Source organism: Rhinopithecus bieti, unplaced genomic scaffold (genome assembly GCF_001698545.2).
Source record: "Rhinopithecus bieti isolate Rb0 unplaced genomic scaffold, ASM169854v2 scaffold_47418, whole genome shotgun sequence".
Classification (NCBI taxonomy): Eukaryota; Metazoa; Chordata; class Mammalia; order Primates; family Cercopithecidae; genus Rhinopithecus; species Rhinopithecus bieti.
The window spans coordinates 2,220,514-2,238,926 of record NW_016819951.1 but is presented as its reverse complement, the minus strand read 5'-3'; the positions used below and the strand labels follow the sequence as shown (position 1 = coordinate 2,238,926).

Genomic DNA, 18,413 nt, shown 5'->3' with positions numbered 1-18,413 from the left:
CCTGGGCTCAAGCAGTCCTCCCATCTTGGCCTCCCAAAGTGCTGGGATTATAAGCATGAACTTGTGTCCAGCCCTACTTTTATTTTATTTTATTTATTTATTTTTTGAGACGGAGTCTTGCGCTGTCACCCAGGCTATAGTGCAGCGGCGCAGTCTTGGCTCACTGCAACCTCTGCCTCCCAGGTTCAAGTGATTCTCCTGCCTCAGCCTCCTGAGTAGCTGGGACTACAGACACGTGCTACCATGCCTGGCTAATTTTTGTATTTTTTGTAGAGATGGGCTTTCACCATGTTGGTGAGGCTGGTCTCGAACTCCTGACCTCAAGTGATCTGCCCTCCTCAGCCTACCAAAGTGCTGGGATTACGGCATGAGCCACCGTGCCTGGCCTCTACTTTTATTATTTATTTATTTATTTTTATTTTTTGAGATGGAGTTTCGCTGTTGTCACCCAGGCTGGAGTGCAATGGCATGATCTTGGCTCAATGCAACTGCCGCCTCCTGGGTTCAAGTGATTCTGCAACCTCAGCCTCCTAAGTAGTTGGGATTACAGTTGCCCACCACCATGCCCAGCTAATTTTTGTATTTTTAGTATAGACTGGGTTTCGCCATGTTGTCCAGGCTGCGCTCAAACTCCTGACCTCAGGTGATCCACCCACCTTGGCCTTCCAAAGTGCTGGGATTACAGGTGTGAGCCACTGCGCCCGACCTACTTTTATTTTTTAAATGCAGTATATCATATTTTAAAAAGGATACGTGTTTCAGGTAAAGAATAATACAGAAAACAGACACTCGTGTATCCACAACCTAGCTAAGATATAGAGGCTTTAAATTCCCTCTTTGACCTCTTTTGATTGCATCCATCTCCCTTCTTTTGATGTGTACGCGGATTATTCCGGATTTTTGCTATTACCAGGAAGCTACAGTAAGTATTCTTATACATGTCACCTACTGCATTTATGCAAGAATTTTCTCCTCTAAGTTATACCTAAAAGTGAAATTTTCTATATCAAAGAGTGTGTAGATCCCCAACTAGATATTGCCTAATCATTTTCCCAAGTGGTTTCTCAACTTACGCTCCCACTAGCTATTTGATTGTACTTACTTTTACTCTCCTATCAGCTGCCTAAGAGTTCTTCTTGTTCTGGATCCTCTTGTGTTCCTCATATTGTTCTTAATTGTTTTTATGAGCTAGAGCTGTTTTCTTTGTTACAGTGATACAACTGCATGTAAAAATGGTCTTTTTTAAAGCTAAGTGTTCTGATTTTTATGTATTCGCCTTATCCAGACAGTTGAATTTCTGAATGAAAAGCTGGAAAAAAGGGAGGCTCAGTTATTATCTCTTAGTAAGGAAAAAGCACTTCTAGAAGAAGCTTATGATAACCTGAAAGAGTAAGTATTCTGCAAATGTGAATAATGTTACACATTTTCTGGAAGCCTTTATACTTTGTACATATTTAAGAATGTTTTTGAAATTAAAATGTTTTGTAATTTTATCATTATTGAAAGTTGTATGGATTTCAATTATAACCCTAAAGATTACTTTTCTCTTTTAATTGTCTTTACCATATTACCTTTGCCATTGAAGAGAGTCGTTTTGCAAAAACTGCAAAACTCTCTCCTTTCATTTTAGTCTTTTAGTATTAGAGATTTAAAACATGTATTTAAAGAAAACTGTATTATACAATAACACAGTTTTGCTATAAGGAGCTCATTGGGAAAATGTGACTCAAGAAGATTCAGAATTGAATCATTGTATTTACTTTGCTCTTATTTTTGCATGTCAGATATTGGTGACATTTCACTTTCTAACAGGTTCTCTTTGAGGTGTTTCAAAATAAATTTAACAAGGGAAATTTCCTTATTTTTTTTCTTAGAAGTTAATAGGCCTTCAACTGTTCTATTTTAATAAGGTATATATGTCAGAGAAAAGTTATCTTCCTTTTGAGAATTGAACTCATGTATACCTTTGGGATATATAAATACCATCCTCATTCTCAAATATTATTTTAAATTTAGTGAAATGTTCAGAGTGAAAGAAGAAAGCAGTAGCATTTCTTCCTTGAAAGATGAGTTTACTCAAAGAATTGCAGAAGCAGAAAAGAAAGTTCAACTAGCCTGCAAAGAGAGAGATGCTGCTAAAAAGGTAATTGAAATTTAAAGTAATATTAATTAAACTCTATAGAGACATAGATTTTTGAAGAATGCATTCATCATATTTTGATATTGGAAAAAAGAGAAGTAAGGTGAAAAGGATATCATCTATTAACATTTAAATTGCAGATTTTTGGCCAGGTGTGGTGGCTCATGCCTATAATCTCAGCATATTGGGAGGATGAAGTGGGTTGATCACTTGAGCTCAGGAGTTAGAGAGCAGCCTGGGTAACATGGTGAGACCCTGCCTCTCCTAAAAAATACAGAAAGTTAGCTGGTCATGCTGGTGTGCGCCTGTGGTCACAGCTACTCAGGAGGCCGAGGAGGGTGGATCGCTTGAGCCCAGGAGTTCAAGACCAGACTAGGCAACATGGTGAGACCAAATCTCTACAAAAATTACAAAGATTACCTGGCCATGATGGCAGGCACCTGTGGTCACAACCACTCAGGAGGCTGAGGTGGGAGGATCACCTGAGCCTGGGAGGTTGAGGCTGCGGTGAGTCGTGATCGTACCACTGCACTCCAGCCTGGGTGACAGAGTAAGATCCTGTCTCAAAAAAAAGGAATTTATTCTCATTTATATTTTCATATTAAAACTTGCTTGTATATCTGAATTTAGGTTTTGTATGTAATTTTCAAAGCTGTTTTCTTAGTCTTAGTAAACCAAGGTAGTAGATTAACTGAACAAAACTTACAGATTTTATTGAGAATGTGATTATGGATAGCTTCTTTGGATGAGGGAAAAATGAGAACTGTACTTAGAGTGAAAGTAATTCTTTATGGTGTTCACAGATTTCTTTTTTATTAGGAAATCAAAAACATAAAAGAAGAGCTTGCCACTAGATTAAATAGTAGTGAAACTGCAGACCTTTTGAAAGAGAAAGATGAGCAGATCCAAGGGTTAATGGAAGAAGGTGCGTAAAGTATTTGGTTGACTATGTAAGAAGTACTTGCCACATAACTAGCTGATGCTTCCTAATTAAAAATACTGAAAGCAAGGAGGGTTTGGACGTAAACCATAGAAATAGTAGGTGACAGTTTACAGAAGAATGAGGAGTAAGATATATTGAGACAGAGATATGTGTTTCTAGCTTTTGTTTTTAGGGAGTAAAAAAAATAAATCCCTGTAAAATTGACAGAAATTTGTGTGCTGCCCTAAGAAAACTTTAAACAGGTCTTAAGAACTGGGATTTATGTAATATCTGAATACCTAGCTTGGTTACTATATGATACTGTATTGTTCTGGCATTCGATAGTGAATTTTTCATTGTACTGTTTTAATTTTTAAATTATTCAGCACCTTTGTCTCTGAAAAGATTTAAAATTAACAGGGTTGGCTGGGTGTGGTGGCTCATGACTGTAATCTCAGCACTTTGGGAGGCCGAGGTGGATGGATCATTTGAGGTCAGGAGTTCGAGACCAGCCTGGCCAACATGGTGAAACCCTGTCTCTACTGAAAATGCAAAACTTAGCCGAGTGGTGGTGGTGCATACCTCTAATCCCAGCTACTCGGGAGGCTGAGACAGGAGGATTGCTTGAGCCTGGGAGGTGGAGGCTGCAGTGAGCTGAGATCATGCCACTGCACTCCACCCTGGGCGACAAAGTGAGGCCTTGTCTCAAAAAAGTGAAATAAAATAAAATTAACAGCATTATAGAAATTAAAGATCTATTCATGAAATAAATCATTACAAATGGACAGTGAATTAATTTCTTCATGTAATATCCTGGAAGACAGGAGGTTTTGGAAAAGGTGGTCAAGTGAATCTCTCTTTTTACTTCTCTTGTTGTTAATTAAAGTTTTTGTAGTTATAAGAGTAATACTTGCTACTTGTAGAAAGTTTTGAAGTTATAGGAAAATATATGAATGAAGAGGAAAAGTAGATTATAATTCAGTATTATAAGGAACTATTAATTTTTTCTAGTTTTAATGCATTTTCCATGCATTTTTAAACATAGTTAAGATCATATATTTAATTTGCAGTCTTCCTTCTCTTATATCTCTCTATGCCATTAAATGCTTTTTATCATTATTAATGGCTACATTAAAGTCCATTATATGGGTATACCATAATATGTTTTACTGTTTCTAATGCTGTATATTTATTTCTGTAATGTTAATATTACAGTTAGTGGTAGGATGAATGTTTTTGTGCTTAAATCATTGAACCTAAGTGAATTTCCAGAGAAAGTGTAGAGTTTGAGAACAGTTGGAAGCAGTCATTTCAAAGTTAGCTTTACTCAACTTTTTAATTTATTCAACTAATATTTATTGAAGAGTTAGTATGTCAAATATTATGTTTGATACAATAATAAATATGACACACTCTGTCCTTTAGGAGCTTAGTTTAGTGAGAGGGAAATATAGGAACACAGATAATTATAAAACACACTTCTAAGCTCTAAAATAGAAAAATGAAGGAAGAATTGTTATAATTATTTTCTCAAGATGTCTTGAAGTTATTGACTGCCTTGCCTTATAATATTGGAGACCTAGGGCAAGGCTGACTGCATGGTTTTCTTATTTTAAAAGTTATTTAAAATTAATATCAAATGTTACTATTTTGTAATTTAGTAATTTCGTCAGAGAATGAACTGATGTCTTGTTTCGCTTAATGAAACTTTTTACAGAGAAAATAGAGCAATTTCACATGGGAGTGTTTTATATTCACAGAGTATTTACATTTTACACAAAGGTATTACATACTGTTTCCGCATGCCCCAGAAATTTTTTTTTTTTTTGAAACAGAGTCTCACTCTGTTGCCCAGGCTGAAGTGCAGTGGCATGATCCCAACTCACTACAACCTCCACCTCCCAGGTTCAAGTGATTCTCCTGCCTCAGTCTCCCAAGTAGCTGAGACTATGGGTGCCCACCACCATGCCCAGCTCATTTTTGTATTTTTAGTAGAGACAGGTTTTCACCATGTTGGCCAGGCTGGTCTTGAACTCCTGACCTCAGGTGATCTGCCTGCCTCGGCCTCCCAAAGTGCTGGGATTACAGGTGAGAGCCACCTCACCCGGCCAATATTTTGAAAACTTAAAGCTAAAGAGCTGTAAAACTCAAAGCTGAAAGCACACTACAATGAATACCTGATTACATCATCACTTAGATTCATCAAGTGTTAACATCTTGCCACACCTCTTCCATATCTTTCTGCACATACATACACTACGCTTTTGTCAACTCATTTGAAAGGAGGTTAGAAATACATAACATTCTGCTCCTAAATTCTTCAGTCTGCATCTCCCAAGGGCAAGTACATTTTCCTTGACAGGTACATCATAGTCAAACCTAAGAAATCAGCATTAGTTCAGAATTATAATCCAGCATATATTTTAATATTTATCCTAGTTTTCTCTAAAAGCATCTGTTATAGTTGATCATTTGTTCTGTCCCAGGATCCAAAGTTTGCCCATTGCATTTGGTTGTTATGTCCTTTTAGTCTTCCATCAATTTAGGACAGTTCTCTCTTCTTTATGTCATTGAGGACTCTGTGGAGTCCAGGGCAGTTGTCCCACAGGATGTCCTATGTTTGGGAATTTGTTACTTTATTCATGATTAGATTTAGATCATATTTCTAGTAGGAAATATCTAGGTGATATTGAACACCTACCTCACATCAGCAGGCACATATTGTCAAACTGTACTACAATTGGTGATGCCAAAACTGAATGCTTAGTTAAGGAGTTGACTGCCAGATTTTTCTCTTTAAAATTAGTTAGGTGATATGTGAGAGTGATTCTTTAAGACCGTGTCAATATCCAGTTTCCCAACAACCTTTTACCCAGTAATTTTAACATTCATTGATGATTCTTGTCCAAATTAGTTGTAACATTGTGGGTTACAAAATTGTGATTTAAAAAAATTCTATTATTTTGTGTTATTGATTAGATAAAACATTCTATTGAGATTTTTAGGGAATAGTTGTCATTTGATTTTATACTTTTTTACCATCACCAGGAGAAAAACTTTCAAAACAGCAATTGCATAATTCTAACATCATCAAGAAATTAAGAGCTAAAGACAAGGAGAATGAAAATATGGTTGCAAAACTGAACAAAAAAGTTAAAGAGCTAGAAGAGGAGTTGCAGCATTTGAAACAGGTGAATAGCAATCATAATTCTCTACATATATATTGTTATTACTTCCTGTATGAGCAGTTGGCCATGGTTATGGAGCATTTGAAAAGATTTAATGGGGTGTAGTAAGAAGAATTTTTCAAACAATAGATAAATGATAAGATTTTTCAGCCGAGTGGGGTGGCTCATACCTGTAATCCCAACACTTTCAGAGGCTGTGACAGGCAGATCACTTGAGGCCAGGAGTTCGAGACCAGCCTGGCCAACAAGGTGAAACCCTGTCTCTGCTAAAAATATTGCACCAACCTAATACAAACATTAGCCAGGTGTGGTGGTGCACACCTGTAGCCCCAGCTACTTGGGAGGCTGAGGCATGAAAATTGCCTGAAGCCAGGAGGCAGACGTTGCAGTGAGCCAGAACATTCCACACTGGGCAATAGAGCGAGACTCAGTCTCAAAAAAAAAATATATTTTTCTCCATTATTATAGATTGCTGGAATACAATTATTTACCATGGTATTATTTCTTGAAAAATACTTTTGTCTGTTTTTATAACATATAGGTCCTTGATGGCAAAGAAGAGGTGGAGAAACAACATAGAGAAAATATTAAAAAACTGAATTCCGTGGTAGAACGCCAGGAGAAAGATCTTGGCCGTCTTCAGGTTGACATGGATGAACTTGAAGAAAAGAACCGAAGTATTCAGGCTGCCCTGGATAGTGCATACAAGTAAGAAAATGAACAAATATGCAACCCATTTAGAATGAATTATCAGAGTAGGATGTTGAAGAATACTTTTTCTATTATCTGATCACTGGCAACATTTATAAACTCAATCTAATTTTTTAAGAGAACTTACTGATCTTCACAAAGCCAATGCTGCAAAGGATAGTGAGGCACAGGAAGCTGCTCTGAGCCGTGAAATGAAAGCTAAAGAAGAACTTTCTGCAGCATTAGAGAAGGCCCAAGAAGAAGCCCGTCAGCAGCAAGAAACATTAGCCATTCAAGTAAGCAATGGATGATGAATTAGAGTAGTTTTAAAAATATTTGTTTATGCTTCTACCAATTAAACAATTTATTAGCTGATTTGAATCAAACTTTATGTAGTGATACATGTGTTAGATTTCAGAGTACTGGATTCTGCTAAATTTAACCAGTTGTATTTTTTAAAACAAAGTAATGCTTACATGATACCAGTATTGTTTAATTTTTTTGTGAGTTTTAGACCCATTTGAGAGTATTATTAAAACTAGGGACCCTCTTACAAGAGAAGAGCAAAAATGCACATACATATTGCATATAATTTTGAGAGAGTCCATTTAACTCCTGAGCTCATTCATAATATCTGTGGGAGTCCAAGGACCTCAGATGAAGTAGAAAAAACAAAATTTGTGAGGCTTTGTCTTATAAAATCATCAGTTGATGGGCATATGGGTTATTTATACTTTGTGGTTATTATCAATAATGCTGCTATAAATATCCAGGCACAAATTTTTGTGTGAACATATATTTTAAATTCTCCTGGATATATACCCTTAGGTCATATGGTAACTCTATATATTTAACTCTTTGAGGAACTTTTCCATAGTGGCTGCATTACTTTACATTCCCACCAGCAATAGGTGAGGGTTTCAGTTTCTCCACATCCTTGCCAACTTGTATTGTTGTCTGTTTTTAAAATTATAGGCATTTTAGTGTGTGTGAAGTGGTAACTGAGTATGGTGTTGATTTGCATTTTTTTTTAATTTTTTTTTTTTTTTTTTTGAGACGGAGTTTCACTCCTTGCCCAGGCTGGAGTGCAATGGCGCAATCTCGACTCACTGCAACCTCCACCTCCCAGGTGCAAGCGATTCTCCTGCCTCAATCTCCCGAGTAGCTGGGATTACAGGTGCCCGCCACCGCGCCCGGCTAATTTTTTGTATTGTTTTTTTTTTAGTAGAGAGGGGGTTTCACCATGTTGGCCAGGCTGGTGTCAAACTCCTGACCTCAGGTGATCTGCTCGCCTCCGCCTGCCAAAGTGCTGGGATTACAGGCGTGAGCCACTGCGCTCGTCTACCTGACTAATTTTTTTTGTATTTTTAGTAGAGACGAGGTTTCACCATGTTAGCCAGGATGGTGTCAATCTCCTGACCTCGTAATTCGTCCACCTTGGCCTCCTAAAGTGCTGGGATTATAGGCGTGAGCCACCGCACCCTGCCACCTGGCTAAGTTTTTTTTGTATTTTTAGTAGAGACGGGGTTTCATCGTGTTAGCCAGGATGGTCTCAATCTCTTGACCTCGTCATCCGCTTGCCTTGGCCTCCCAAAGTGTCGGGATTACAGGCCTGAGCCACTAAGCCCGGCGGATTTGCGTTCTCTTAATGACTAATGATGTTGGATGTCTTTTCATTTGCCTATTGGCCATTTATATATCTTCTTGGGAGAAATTTATTAAAATATTCAAATCCTTTACACATTTTTAAATTGGGCTGTTTATCTTTTTATTGTTATTATGAGTTCTTTATATAATCTGCATACTAGACCTTTCTCAGATATAGGATTTGTCAATATTTTCTGCCTCTCAGTGAGTTGTCTTTCTTTTTCTTGGTAGTGTCCTTTGATGCCAAAAGTTTTTAATTTTAATAAAGTCTAGCTTGTCTAGGTTTTCTTTTGTTATTTGTACTTTAGGCATCATATGTAAGAAACCATTGCTTAATCCAAATTTATGCAGATTTTCATCAGTTTCCTTCGAAGAGTTTTGTAGTCTTAGCTCTCACATTTGGATCTTTTGCATGTGGATATCCAGTTGTTGCAGGACCAATTGTTGAGAAAACTATTTTTATTGACTCCTATGCCCTTTTGATTTAATTTTAAATTTTGTATATGTAAAACATTTACGTGATTCCAAAGTAAGAGCCGGGCGCGGTGGCTCAAGCCTGTAATCCCAGCACTTTGGGAGGCCGAGTCGGGTGGATCACGAGGTCAGGAGATCGAGACCATCCTGGCTAACACGGTGAAACCCCGTCTCTACTAAAAAAAACTACAAAAAACTAGCCGGGCGAGGTGGCAGCGCCTGTAGTCCCAGCTACCCGGGAGGCTGAGGCAGGAGAATGGCGTGAACCCGGGAGGCGGAGCTTGCAGTGAGCTGAGATCTGGCTACAGCACTCCAGCCTGGGTGACAGAGCGAGACTCCATCTCAAAAAAAAAAAAAAACAAAATCTATTCAGACATTTACTTCCAATTTAGCTGCTCCCCATTTCCTCTCTTTGCCTGTAGGTAATGGTTTTATTAGAGTTTGGCTTATCTTTTCAGTGTTTCTATTGGCAAAATGCAAGAAAATATATGTATCTATGTATTTACATGTTCTGTATACATACACATTCACTTATATACCTATTTCTATCTCCTACATCCTTTTTACATAAATGACAGTTTATTATTCACACTGTTTTATAACTTGTTTTATTTTCTTAGTAAAATATCCTGATGATCACTTTAGTAAAACATAGAGGTTTTTAAAAAATCTCTTTTTACAGTTTTATAATATTTCATTAGGTGAAGGATTTTCAGCTCTTTCTTATTGATGGATTATACACCTATTACTGTCTCCTACATCCTTTTTACATAAATGATAGTTTATTATTTATACTGTTTTATAACTTGTTTTATTTACTTAATAAAATATCCTGATGATCACTCTAGTAAACATAGAGGTTTTAAAAAATATCTTTTACAGTTTTATAATACTTTATTAGGTGAAGTATTTTCAGCTATTATTGATGGATATTTGGTCTATTTTCAGTATTTTGCTATTATAAGTCATGCTATGGTCCATATATCCTTTGTGTTTCTGCTGCTCTATTACTGAGATAGATAAAATGTCAGCCATTTAAATTTGAAATACATTAGAATAATAGTACAGAAAAATTGGGGGAATGGGAGATAGAGCATATATGAGTTACCATCCATGAATCCATCACTTTTTATAAGTACTGTCAGTTTTATGTATTAGTGTTTTATTCTATTTCCATATATGTATTTTTCATAATTGCTGTCTTACATATTATTTTATAGTTTTCCATTTAATGATAAATTAGACTTTTTTTTACGTTTTATACATTTATTGTAATTTTTAATGGTTATATTCCTGTTGTATCAACATTTGCAAATATAGATTACTAGTGATGGAGATTTAGAATATTTCCAGCTTTGTTTTTGCTAGCCTATTTAATACTGTAGGGAATATCCCTGTGTGTTTACGTATCTGCTTTCTTAGAGTAAATTCCCAAGACTAGGATGGCCAGGTAAAAGGATATGAGAAGTTTGATGATTCTTTAAACATGTTATAATGTTTTCCAAAAAGGCTGTGGTAGTTTATAATGTATGCTCCTGCATATGAGTGGAGCACCTAGGTTTTATAACCCATATAGCACCTATCACTTTTTGTCTGATGTGGCAAATATTTATGGATGCATTGTCTTTTCTTCAATATTGTATGGTAATGGCTGTGCCTTATACATATTTGTTTGTGTTTCTTTGCCTTAACAGAGTGCTTTTCTAAGTAAGCACTGAATATACATACAGTTTTGGAATTGCTTGATGAATGACAGGTATGATAATCATATTAAAAGTTCACTGGAGAGTGTGAAATATACATGAACAATGTCGACACAACACAAAATGTGTAGTTAGCGGGAAGTTATAGATAATACTGTACCATGGTTTGTGAATGTATTGTTTCTCCTCCTACAGGTGGGGGACCTTAGGCTTGCATTGCAGCGTACAGAACAAGCAGCTGCCAGAAAGGAGGATTATTTACGCCATGAGATCGGTGAACTTCAGCAGGTACTGTCACAGTTTTCCAAAACACAAATCCAAGAAGTATGTGTTTTTCTAGAAATAAAATAATTACTCAGCGGGATAATGTTCATGGAATTGAGAGGATTACTATCACACTTAGCATTTGCTGTATTTTTGTGGTTTGTGTGAATAAATCAGAATGGGCACCTTAAAAATATATACAAGGAAATTCCTTATTTTGTTTTATAGAAAATAATGTTATGATAGAGGCTGAGGCGGGCGGATTACCTGAGGTCAGGAGTTCAAGACCAGCCTGGCCAACATGGTGAACCCTCATCTCTACTAAAAATACAAAAATTAGCAGGGCATGGTGGTGCATTCCTGTAATCCCAGCTACTCTGGAGGCTGAGACAGGAGAATCGCTTGAACCCAGGAGGCAGAGGGTGCAGCGAGCCAAGATCATGCCACTGCACTCCAGCTTGGGCAACAGAGCAAGACTCTGTCTCAAAATAAATAAAATAAATAAATAAATAAATAAGTGCTTCTTTAAAAAACATTTCTTAGTCTTCAATTACCTAAAGGTTAAAAAAGAGTTCATCCAAACCTCTCAGTAGTTGCCTCCTCATCCAAATATTTCTAACTATTTTTAAAAACAAAAATCAACCTAAATTGTATTTCCTCTCCTTTTTCCTGTGCATGTTATAAATGACTGAAAATTAACAGAAGCATAGAAAGCGGGAACTATTACCTGTCCCACAGTAATCAAAGACTGACAATCACTAATAAGCTATTACAAATGGAAAAGCAATACTGAATATATATAACAGGCATGAGCCACCGTGCCTGGCCAAAGAAGCACTTACTAAGATACTGTATCTTACAAAGAAGCACTTACTAAGATACTATTGGAAGGATTGAACAGTTAGAAAAGTAATTAAGGGCTGGGCATGGTGGCTCATGCCTGTAATCCCAGTGCTTTGGGAGACTGAAGCAGTCAGATTGTCTGGGCTCAGGAGTTCGAGGCCAGCCTGAGCAACATGATGAAACCTTGTCTCTACAAAAAAATACAAAAATTAGCTGGGTGTGGTGGCGTGTACCTGTAGTCCAAGCTACTTGGGAGGCTGAGGTGGGAGGATCGCTTGAGCCTAGGAGGTTGAGGCTACAGTGAACCAAGATTGTGCCACTGCATTCCAGCCTGGGTGACAGAGCAAGACCCCGTCTCTAAAATTAATAATAATAATTATTATTATTAAAAGCAAATAATTTTCTCTTGGAAAATAATTTTCCAGGAACCTGTCATAAAGTTTAGGTTTGCTAGTGTTTTTAATGTTTTTATTGCTGTCATTGGTAATGACTTGAGAATTTCGTGATTCAGAGACTCCAGGAGGCAGAGAATCGAAACCAGGAACTGAGTCAAAGTGTTTCATCAACCACAAGACCATTGCTTCGACAAATAGAAAATTTGCAAGCAACCCTGGGATCCCAGACATCGTCGTGGGAGAAATTAGAGAAGAATCTTTCTGATAGGCTTGGTAACTGCTTTAGTTTTTATGCTCGATGCAGAAGCCCTTCCATCTTGTTTATAGAATTAGAATAATGGTATGAAATTGAAATTCATTTGATCTGATAGTTACATTTTGTGTCTAATATGTAGATTTTTATGTTTTCTCTTTTCTACATGTATTTTTAATACCTTTATTATGTCTGTTTCAAACCATTTTTTCCCATTACACAATGTTATCAGATACTGGCTAAAGTACTTCCATGTCAGTCTTTCATTCATTTCTTTTTTTTTTTTTGAGATGGAGTCTCGCTGTGTCGCCCAGACTGGAGTGCAGTGGCACGATCTCGGCTCACTGCAAGCTCTGCCTCCCGGGTTCACACAATTCTCCTGCCTCAGCCTCCCGAATAGGTGGGACTACAGGCATCTGCCACCACACCTGGCTAATTTTTTGTATTTTTAGTAGACTGCTGCACTCGATTTTTTTCTTGTCCATTGCTAAATCTGACCCCTTTGAAGCTTGTCTGCCATAGTATAGGAGGTAGAGATCAGATCTGATTCTCATCACTGGTAGAATTCCAAGAGCAAAAATAGGTCTACAGAGAGTCAAGATCGACCCTAGAAGAGAGATACTAGGGAGTCTTAAGATTCCATATTCTGGCAGGGTGCGGTGGCTCATACCTGTATTCCCAGTGCTTTGGGAAGCCGAGGTGGGCGGATCACTTGAGGCCAGGAGTTCAAGACAAGCCTGGCCAATATGATGAGACCCCATCTCTACCAAAAATACAAAAATTAGCCAGATGTCATGGCGCACGCCTGTAATCTCAGCTATTTGGGAGGCTGAGGCAAAGAATCACTTGAACCTGGGAAGAAGAGGCTGCAGTGAGTTGAGATCACACCACTGCACTCCAGCCTGGGTGACAAAGTGAAACTCCATCTCAAAAAAAAAAAAAAGATTCCATATTCTGCTTCTTTACAGTCATGCCCCAGGTTGCCCTTCTGTGATATTAATAAAAAGAAAAGTATTGTTCTAAAACGTTTCCCTTCTAGCACAGACAGGTAGTGTATGTATATTATAGGTATCCCAGAAGCTAGGATATTCATGAAAAATTCATGTATGCCTTCTATGCCTGACACTAACTGTAATTTGAGAAATCACAGGGTAGTGATAAAATCAGACCTGAATATGAGTCAGGAGACATGGACTCAGCGTGTTTTGTTTTGAATCATCCAGCAAAACAGTGTGGAACAAGTCACTTATATTGTTCCAACTTTCTCTGTGCTATTCCTTGTGAATCAGGAGGGGTGAACTAGATTAGTGACTTTCAAATGGTATTCAGTGGACTCTTAGCTACCTTTGGGGCTGCTGTCATGGTGAGAGGGAAGCCTGATAAATAAGAGGCTGGGCTTCTCTGGCTGCTTTAATGAAAATAGGGCCTCCTTTGTCTATCTTTTTTTATTGGAGTTCCATGAAAGATTTGGTCTAGAAAAAGATTCATCTACTTAAAAAAAAATGTACTGAACTAGATAAACCTTCATATATATTTAAATTTATAGGTATAAATGTTAGGTCTGTCATTTATCTCTGACAGCTTTTGAGCAATGTGATATGAAATATGAGACATCTGAAAATGATACGTTTTGAAATAAATATTTAGCAATAAATGAGTGCTAGAAACTGGTACTTTTGTGGTTTTTAGACTGAAGTCTACATACCCTCAGCAATGTGTGGTATTGTGCTAGCATATAGGCAAAGCCACAGGACAAACATAACCAAGGAATGCTATTAAAAAGACCATAGATATGCTGTGGAGCAGAGTGTAAAATGTAAAATAGAGGTATTACTAGTTCTACTTTGGTGGAGAAAAAATACGATAATTCTTACCTAAGTTAAATCTCAGAATCTTACCAATTGCTCTTTTTTTAATTGAAATTTTTTATTGATATAATATAGATTCATGTGCAGTTATAAGAAATGATATAGAAAGGTCCTTTGCACACATTGCCTAATATCTCCAAGTATTAAAATTTTATAAAATTAATGTATAATATCATAACCATGGTATTGACATTGATACAATCTACTGATTTTATTGAGATTTCCAAAGTTTTATTGGTACTCATTTGTGTGTATGTATGTGTGTGTGTGTGTGTGTGTGTATTAAGTTCTGTACAACTTTACCACATATCCATTACCATAGTCAAGGTATTGAACAGTTCCAGCACTATTGAGTCCTTCCTGTTAGCTTTGTTTTCTTTTTTTCTAAGCTGAAGATAATCACTCTTAATGTTACCCTTTTGGAAACACACCTACCACTCTCTCAACCCTTCCTGCCTTGTCCCAAATCTCTGGCAATCACTCATCAGTCCTCCGTTTCTAAAATTCTGTCATTTCAAAAATGTTGCATAAATAAAATTATACAGTGTATGACATTTTGGGATTGGCTTTTTTCACTCAGTGTAATTCCCAGGAAGAGGTTAACACAGTTGTTTTTGTATCAGTAGTTTAGTCTTTTTATTGCTGAGTGTTATTCCATAGTATGTACCACGTTTGTTTAACTACTCACTGCACAAAGGATATCCAGGCTGATTCCAGGCTCTGGCTATTACAGATAAAGCTACTGTGAATATTCACATACAGGTTTTAGTGTGAACCTAAGTTTTCATTTCTCTGGATAAATGCCCAAGTGTGCAATTGCCAGGTCATGTTTAGTGTTTTTAAGAAAATGCCAAACTGTTTCAAAGTGACTGTATAAGAGTAGTCTAGTTTCTTCACATCCTTGCCAACATTTTATGTTGTCCCTGTTTTTTCTTTTAGTTACTCAGACAGCATGTAGTCATATCTCATTATGATTTTAATTTGTATTTCCCTAATGGCTAATGTTATTGAATATCATTTTGTGTCCTTATTTTCCATTTGTACATGTTCTGTGGTGAAATTTCTGTCTTTTACCCATTTTCTAACTGGATTGTTATATATTCCTGATACTAGCCCTAGATATATGGTTTGCATTTATTTGCTGTCACTCTGTAGCTTGCCTTTTCGTCCTGTTTACATAGATTTAAAAGTTGAAAATTTTGAAGAAGTCTGTCAGTTTTTCTTTCTATGGCTCTTGCTTTTTGTATCAAATCTGCCTTGCTGTAGATCCTGAAGACTTTCTCCTCTGTTTTTTCCTTAAAGTTTTATAATTTTATGTTTTATATTTAAGTCTATGATCCATTTTGAGTTAATTTTCGTGAATGATGTGATGTGTAGGCTTTTTGTTTTTTCGCATATAGATGTCCAATTGCTCCAGGATCATTGTTGATCTACTACTCTTTTAATGCATGACTCCATTATGAAATTAAAATACTTTTGGAAAAGAATGATAAAGCAAATATAAGTTAAGATTGGTTCATTTGTCTCAGTAGACAGTCCTGCCTTAGGCAATAAATAGTTACCAGTTTTAAGTGTGGCTACTTGCATCATTAAATGTTTGAAATCAGAATTGACTTGGTATTTTGGTCTCTGGGCTATATGTGTATGTGATTTTTCTTTCTGTCCTATAATCAGGTGAATCCCAGACCTTGCTGGCAGCAGCAGTTGAAAGAGAACATGCAGCTACAGAAGAACTCCTTGCTAACAAAATTCAGATGTCTTCCATGGAGTCACAGAATTCTCTCTTAAGACAGGAAAATAGTAGATTTCAAGCCCAGCTAGAATCAGAGAAAAATAGGCTATGTAAGCTGGAGGATGAGAACAATAGGTGAGCATGGTTTCTGAGTGATATTTGTGTTAGTTCCATGACATCCTAAAGCACTTTTTAAAAGTATATTGTTGGGCCGGGTGCAGTGGCTCACGCCTGTAATCCCAGCACTTTGGGAGGCCAAGGCGGGCGGATCACTTGAGGTCAGGAGGTGGAGACCAGCCTGGCCAACATGGTGAAACCTAAAAATAAAATTTGCTGGTTGTGGTGGCGTGTGCCTGTAATCCCAGCAACTTGGAGGCTGAGGCATGAAATCGCTTACATCCGGGAGGCGGAAGTTGCAGTGAGCCGAGATCCCGCCACTGCACTCCAGCCTGGGTGACAGAATGAGACTCGGTCTCAAAAAATAAATAAATAAAATTAAATAACTAAATAAACAAAGTATGTTGTTGGCTTTTAGCTTCAGAGTACCAAGAACTAAAAGTAATCACTTTTAGCATTTAAAGTTAGGGTTATTAGTAACAGGATATTATGGCCAGGTGCTGTGGCTCACGCCTGTAATCCAGCATTTTGGGAGGCTGAGACAGGTGGATCACCTGAGGTCAGGAGTTCAATACCAGCCTGGCCAACATAGTAAAATCCTGTCTCTACTAAAAATACAAAAATTAGCCAGGCGTGATGGCAGATGGCTGTAATCCCAGCTACTTGGGAGGCTGAGACAGGAGAATCGCTTGAACCTGGGAGGTGGAGGTTGCAGTAAGCAGAGATTGCACCATTGCACCTCAGCCTGGGCGGCAGAGTGAGACTCCGTCTCCAAAAAAAAAAGTAACAGGATATTATATATTATAACAAGAAGTTAGTACTGGGATTCATTGAATGTCATATAGGTTGCTGAGATTGTGTGACATGTTTTGTATTTATTTATTTTTCCAGGGAAAGGATTTGTACCTTTAATCAGATTTTTTAAAGGGACCTGTAACACCACAAAATAGTTTTGAGACTACTCTTCGGAGTTACTTTTATATTACAAGGGTTTTAGTAGCATAATTTAAGTCTTTTCTAAATAAATTTCTGGGTTCTTAGAAACCATGGGCTATAAAATCCATCTATCTGAGATTATATTAAGGCAATGGTTAGTATTTTTTACTCTCTGTGTTCTTCCTTGGAAATTTTACTTTTAAAAAAGTAATCAAGTAAAATAATTTCTAAAGTAAAATGTCTGAACTTTTATAAACATTTTCATAGACCTCCCTAATAGGCTTTGTGGAATCTGAGCATATTATAGGATGATGATACTCAAAATTATTTTATAAAGTCTCTTTTTAAATGAAATCTTAACCCAGAGCACCAATAAAGAAAATGCACAAAAGTGGAGCTTTTTCAATTGTGGTTTGGTTCCTGAGTGAAACTCAGATGGGATCTGGAATACACTGTTGGAAAATCACTGATGTCAAGCTGGAAATAAAAATGATTTCTCAATATGTAGCTGGAGTTAATAAAGTACTGAGTTTTTAATAGTCTATACTGTCATCTTGTTCATTTTCTGTTCTTTTTTAAAAAAAAATTTTCTCTTGTTTAATAGGTACCAGGTTGAATTAGAAAACCTAAAAGATGAATATGTAAGAACACTTGAAGAGACAAGGAAAGAAAAGGTATTTCTCTTCGTGATCACTAACCTCTTAGGGCTTACATTAGAGAATGGTTGGGGATGGCAGCAAACTAATGAGATAACAAGATGAAATGGGTGATGCCACTGCTTTTGGAACTTAGTCTTTAGTAGTAAAACAAATATGAGTTTACACTTTATGCTTCTAACTTTGAGATTGACTTATCATGGCATGATTTACTGTCACAGAAATTGTCTAACTTTATCTCTCTCCATTAGACACTGTTGAATAGTCAGTTAGAAATGGAAAGAATGAAAGTTGAACAAGAAAGGAAGAAAGCCATTTTTACTCAAGAAGCAATAAAAGAAAAGGTATTGAATTTTGTTTTTGTTTGTTTGTTGTGTAACCATTTAGTAGATGCTGTGATTAATCATTGCTTTTTAATTTTAGCTATGCTTTATAACAAGCTTGTCCAGCCTGTGGCCCTGGTTGGCATGTGGCCCAGGATGATTTTGAATGAAGCCCAATACAAATTCATAAATTTTCTTAAAATTTTCTTAAATCATCATGAGATTTTTTTTTCTTTTTTTTCTTTCTTTTTTTTTTTTTTTT

General features: G+C 36.8%; 1 protein-coding gene across 1 annotated transcript in view; it reads left to right on the top strand.

The window, feature by feature from the left end:
* TMF1 (TATA element modulatory factor 1) overlaps nt 1-18,413 on the top strand; it is a 30,168-nt gene that overhangs the window by 6,486 nt on the left and 5,269 nt on the right. The window contains exons 3-13 of the mRNA XM_017859399.1: nt 1,286-1,389; nt 2,017-2,143; nt 2,960-3,065; nt 6,111-6,253; nt 6,792-6,958; nt 7,080-7,236; nt 10,960-11,052; nt 12,383-12,539; nt 16,062-16,254; nt 17,777-17,846; nt 18,080-18,172. Of these exons, the coding sequence (XP_017714888.1) occupies nt 1,286-1,389; nt 2,017-2,143; nt 2,960-3,065; nt 6,111-6,253; nt 6,792-6,958; nt 7,080-7,236; nt 10,960-11,052; nt 12,383-12,539; nt 16,062-16,254; nt 17,777-17,846; nt 18,080-18,172 (1,410 nt within the window). The remainder of the gene's footprint in view (nt 1-1,285; nt 1,390-2,016; nt 2,144-2,959; nt 3,066-6,110; nt 6,254-6,791; nt 6,959-7,079; nt 7,237-10,959; nt 11,053-12,382; nt 12,540-16,061; nt 16,255-17,776; nt 17,847-18,079; nt 18,173-18,413) is intronic.